The sequence below is a fragment of the Solanum stenotomum genome, chromosome 12 (assembly GCF_019186545.1).
Source record: "Solanum stenotomum isolate F172 chromosome 12, ASM1918654v1, whole genome shotgun sequence".
Classification (NCBI taxonomy): domain Eukaryota; kingdom Viridiplantae; phylum Streptophyta; class Magnoliopsida; order Solanales; family Solanaceae; genus Solanum; species Solanum stenotomum.
Window position 1 is genome coordinate 41,084,698 of NC_064293.1, and position 5,494 is coordinate 41,090,191.

At 34.4% G+C, this 5,494-nt stretch overlaps 1 protein-coding gene across 1 annotated transcript; it reads right to left on the bottom strand.

The window, feature by feature from the left end:
• Positions 1 to 431: 431 nt before the first annotated feature.
• On the bottom strand, positions 432 to 4,940 carry LOC125847886 (bifunctional nuclease 2). Its single transcript, XM_049527608.1, has 10 exons — positions 4,505 to 4,940; positions 3,122 to 3,334; positions 2,987 to 3,039; positions 2,831 to 2,887; positions 2,261 to 2,326; positions 2,094 to 2,165; positions 1,574 to 1,683; positions 1,408 to 1,499; positions 1,239 to 1,305; positions 432 to 1,048 (listed from the first exon to the last, which is right to left on the bottom strand). Exons 1-9 carry the CDS (start codon positions 4,764 to 4,766, stop codon positions 1,259 to 1,261), a joined length of 972 nt encoding a protein of 323 aa, XP_049383565.1. The 5' UTR covers positions 4,767 to 4,940; the 3' UTR covers positions 432 to 1,048; positions 1,239 to 1,258.
• Positions 4,941 to 5,494: the final 554 nt, after the last annotated feature.

Genomic DNA, 5,494 nt, shown 5'->3' on the forward strand with positions numbered 1-5,494 from the left:
ATTATTTTTCCTTATTATAGTTATATATATCATATCAAATGAAAATAATGTCTTTTAACAAAATTTCTGCGTATCATCCCAATTTTTGATGGATTGAACTAGTAAACAGACTGCTCACAAGTAAGATTATGTTTTCATGGGCTAATTTTACCACCATTACTATGAGTGCATACAGTGATGTATTGAACTAGTGGACGCACTAAGTGATTGACAAAAGAGCAAGAAGTTGGCGTTTATTGGTAGAAAACAGCAAAGAAAACAATATACTATGTGTAAACAGCTTATGTAATCTGCCTTCTACAGAAAAAGAACTGGAGATGCTGATTGCTTGAAAGGTAATTTGACAAGGAACCCCCTTCCGGTAATTCTTACTTTACAGTCTTAACTTAAATATTCCAAAATCTCCAATTCTTCTAATAATCTGGATATAACAATATGGATGGAATCAAATGTACAACATATAACATGAGCATAGCCACTCCAGCCCCTTCTCTTAACTTATATACAACTATCTATGAGTGGTGATGAGAGGCACAGGAAAGACACCATCTGTGTGTCATGGTAAATATATCACCACATGGCTTTTAAGTCGTGTCATCTTTGCAATATTTGTTGATTTGCGCTAAATAAACTCTCGTCTTTGCTGACCTTCACAGACAGCTTTCTTTCAGCTACCAACTTCAAAGCTTGATCTCATCTCTTTTCGTTCGATAGTTTAGTACTATTATTGTTGGCGCAAAAGGAGTTCATCTTGAATGTGCACATGCTATTCTCACATAGTTGATTTATTCTTCACAACAATCAAACTATATACATTTTTACCTAGAGGTTGCATTGTTGGGTTAGCTAGATAAAAACCCAACTGACACAACGTAGGTAAGGCATTTACTTTTCAAGATTTCTAAAACAAGGGGAACATGTACACACCAATAATTTTCAAACTTCCCTGAAGATTATTGATTCCTTGAAACATTTGTTAATGTGATGTTGAAATACAGCGCAGTGTCATAGCTGCCATCAATCCAGCAGGAATATTTACATTTTATTTCTGAAAAGACAAGGAGAGAGTTTCAATGAATAGCAGCAAAACTTGAAAGATGTGCATTGTAGAATAATGTTAAATTTTCATGAGCCAGATGAATACTATATCCATAATCCAACATAATATAAATATGCTCATTCCATGACACTATTAATGTAATCAAAGAGCTCTTTCATCAAACAGTAGAAAGATGTACCTGGAGAAAGATTGTAGAGCTCATGTCTGGAACTCACGAAGTCTCATCAGTTTGTCCTTCCACATAGCTGCAGGAACCAGAAAATATTGGTGATGTATCAACAAATTAATTACAGAAAAACTATAGCAGATGCTTCCAACAACATAATTACAAGTTTACTTTGATGTACCTGCATCATTGTACCTCTCCTCATTCACTGCTAAGTTCATATTTCTCAGCATACTAAGTTCTTCAGAAAGTAAATCGGGGCCATCTGATGCACTGCACCAAACAGAATTAATCTTTAGTTTGGAAGAAGTCCAAAGAAATGCACATAGGAGAGAAAAGAGGCCAACCTATCTAATAATACATCATAGGTGGACTTAATTCTGCTAGATCGGTCCATTCCATAACCTATTCTTGTTGCATCAGTCAAGACAATTTGCTTATTCACAAATATTGGTGCCTGCACAAACCAGAACAAGCTCAATTAAGACAGATAACAGCTTTCAAAATTGTAGTTAGGTCATTACAGCTCAAGTAAGATTAGTAAGACTGATTCTAAAGGAACTAAAACTGAAAAGAAGTTGATCATACACATACAACTTTACCACAAGTTCCCAAGTAATCTCACAAGTAGGTGTAGGGAGGCCGTGTGTATGCAGACCTTACCCCTACCTTGGAAGGTAGAGAGGCTGTTTCAGATAGACCCTAGTCTCAAGGAAGAGAGATCAATCTTTTCATCTCAGAATGCTAGGAAACAAAAAAGTCAAATGGAAAACAGTCAGGAGACATAATGTTTTCTACAATGGTAAGCAATTTATATGAAGCAATTCATTATCACACTTGAATCTCAAAGTCCCACAAGAACAATACCTTACATCTTCTGGCAACATTAATGGCATCTGAGGGACGAGCATCCACACTAAAAATATCTTTTTCCCCTGCCTGGGTATTATCAAAAATGTTAAGTTCAGATTAAATGCAATCCCAGAAGTAGGAGTATATTTTTGAATCTACCTAACAAAGTATTTTGACCATACCTTGTGGAAAAATATTCGGGCAAAATAAGTACTAGTCACTCTTTCTGTAATCTTCACCATTTTAACCTGAAAATGATATATCACCAAATTAAGAAAGAAAGACCAGCACTTCAAACAATAATTAAAGATGCGGTGTCTGTTTCCCCAATTTAAAGGTGATCACATCTCAAAGGAAGTGTTACATCTTACAAACACGTAGAAGTAAGTGAGAGTAGCCTCCTGCTCACTTGTCATGTTACAAGTCAGAGCAATCAGTAAGAACTTTTCATGATACTTGGTAAAAGCATATTGGTACCGTGAACTGGCAGTTAAAAGATAAGGAAGAAAGAGTAAATGTTCGCCTCCTAAAAGTTTCATCTAAATATATAAAACTAAAAAAATATGAACATTTAGAGTGACATGCTTCTGAAAACCAAAGGTTTCTGGTGATCAGGGAATGTGGTAGCAAATTCAAAAAGAGAAGCTAAAAGTAAACATGAAGACTAAAATCAAGATTGATATTTATCATTAAAAAATAAAGATTGAAAAAGGATGCACATGATGAAATAGATTAAAGTGGTATTGACATACTTCATAGCCAGATTTCAACAATAGATTCCTCAAAAGCAGGAACTCGTTGGGGCAATCCTGCAGCAGGCCCAACATCAGCATCTCAAAGAAATGTTAAGAGAAAGATAAGGAAAAGTAAATCAGAGAATCCGCTTTCAAAATCTTGAAAAAAATTACCTCAGTCTCCTCCTCATGCAATGAATCTATAAGTTTTTCGACAGCATGTTCTCCTGAAGTAGCAGGTAGTAAGAGTTATGATAACTGTTTACAAGACAGTGTTAGTTGTCCAAGTAGAAATTTAAAAGTACATACCAACAATAATTGGTAAGACATATTCTGCATCACAGGAAATCTTAAGAAAAATAGTTGGATTCTTGAAGCGGCGAAGAAATCCTGTCCCTAAAGATGATGTATCAGCGATACGATCCTTAGGGTGAAAAGAAGAGGGAATCAGGTGAGCAGATGAGTGCCATCTTGTTTCTTCTTGAAATCCACCCATATGCATTTTGTAGTGCTTCATAGTCTCTGTAGTCATTGCAGCATTGGTAAACATGCTTAGCCTCAGATGCAGGGAAGAAAATACTAATATACAGAAGAAAGACTACAGATAAAATGTATTAAGCAATTAGATTTCAAAGTACACATAACTTAAGATAAGTATTTGAGATGGATGAGTGGCTATGCGATAAAAAGATGCCTAACAAAGTGAAAGGCTATTTTTATATAAGTAGCTAGACCAGCAATATTATATTAAGATTGAGTGCTGAGCCCCTATGTCCCATCACATCCACAGAATAAATATTGGCATATGGATATTAAGATGGATGAATAAGGATAATAAGACAGACGTGCAAGCGTAGAATATTGGAGAAGAATAATAACAAAAGATGCAAGTAGCACAGGTAGAGAATAAAGAGAGAGAGCCTGAGATAGTTTGGTCATGTCTGGAACAGACCTCCAAAAGGTGATAGAAAAGGACTAGGTAGAAACATCTAAAATATGAAAATTCTACCGGGACCAATGTCACAACTTAGAAAAGATACATAATGGCAGCAGAGAAATCCACATATACATATATACCAACTAGTCGGGATTACACTAGTTATCTGCACATGAAATAGACCTGACTAAACCAAAATGGAATATAGGAATCAAATAGGGAACTCAACTGATTCAGTATTCGAGATATAAATTATCGATCGACTTATTTAGTTTCTCAAATTATAGTAGAGTGCATGGTTTCCCATCTCAAGCCATTTTTTATACAAATTTAAATGATTATAAGCTATGTTGCAGACTCTCTGAAAATGTGTGTATCGTATACTCCAAAAGTAGTTTCCTTTGGATGATCCACAGGTGCGACAACATTTTTGGAGAGTCTGAGCAAGATAGATTTTAGGTCCCTCCATTCCATAACAGTGGATTTTTTTTAACAAATTCGTACAGGATCGTCAAATGTTACTGGGAAAGCAACTTGTTCAAAGTCCGTGGAGCGAGCAGCAAAGCTACCAATTTTCCATTTTTGAACTTGCTAATAGCAGTTGAGCTACATTGATTAAAAAAGTAAAACTGTAGAGAGAAAAATCGGATCTTTCTCATACATTTCAACAAAGTTCATGAAGAATATATTATCTGCATCAGTATTTTTCAACAAAAAATTATCGGAGGAAAGGGCAAAACAGTAATTTCCAATACCTGAAACGAGGACGACAGCTTCAATATAATCATCACCCGGTTCATCACTCTGATTAGATTTCCGATTAAAGCTTCCGCGTGATGACTTGCTACAGATTACCATGAATCTAGACTTTCTGCAATGTCTATTTCTGGAAGAGAGATGATATGAGATATTTCGAATCGAGGAGTTACAGTTCCAGCTGGCACTCCGGTGACTTGTTTCCGGTAGATCCGTCAAAACTCCGGCGACGGTAGAGATCCTTAACTCAACGCCGAGCATTGTTAGACAATAAATTCAATGTGGGTTTACAGATAGAGGAGAAAAAAGGGGGATTTAGGGATATAATAAATTAGGTGGGAAAAGATAAAAATATTTCTTGTTGGGCGAAGGAATGGAGCATCGTAGATGTTAAAGTGACTTTTAAAATACTACACTTCCACAACGAGGACGAAATTCCTTTTCCCCAATACAAAAACACCTACTACATTTTTTAAAGTACCCACGGTCTCCTTTCCTTTTTAATTTGTTTAAAAAAAATAATCTGGTAACATTTGATTTTTAACTTTTCACGTGGCATGTTTAAGATCACAAGATTAAAAATAATTTTGTACATTTGACATAACTTTAATTTAGGATCACAAGATACAAAAGTCTTCTTTAATTTCTTAAACTTCGTGCCAAATCAAATCAGGTCACTCTTTTTTAAACGGAGGGAGTATTTTTTATTATGAACTTGTTGGTGGAATATTCATTTTTACTTATTTATTATATTAATATTAATATAAATATATAAGTATTATATACTATCAAAATGTTCATTAATTTTGTATATCACTTAAAAAGTTAAAATTAAAAGAGATGTCAAAAAAGAAAAAGAGAAATTCTTATTAAAATAGAGTAAAAAGAAAATAAAATAAACAAATTAAAATAGAGGAGTAATTCAAATTTTATTTCTAAATATTTTTAAAAATTTAATGTTTGAATTCACGTAGAACTTTTATTTTGAG

Excerpts from the sequence above, each read along its gene's own strand:
- LOC125847886 (XM_049527608.1), bottom strand. The coding sequence starts at position 4,766 with ATGCTCGGCGTTGAGTTAAGGATCTCTACCGTCGCCGGAGTTTTGACG. Across the intron at positions 2,888-2,986 it reads TGCATGAGGAGGAGACTGAG|GATTGCCCCAACGAGTTCCT; the intron begins GTAATTTTTTTC and ends GGCCTGCTGCAG. Across the intron at positions 2,327-2,830 it reads TGTTGAAATCTGGCTATGAA|GTTAAAATGGTGAAGATTAC; the intron begins GTATGTCAATAC and ends TATCATTTTCAG.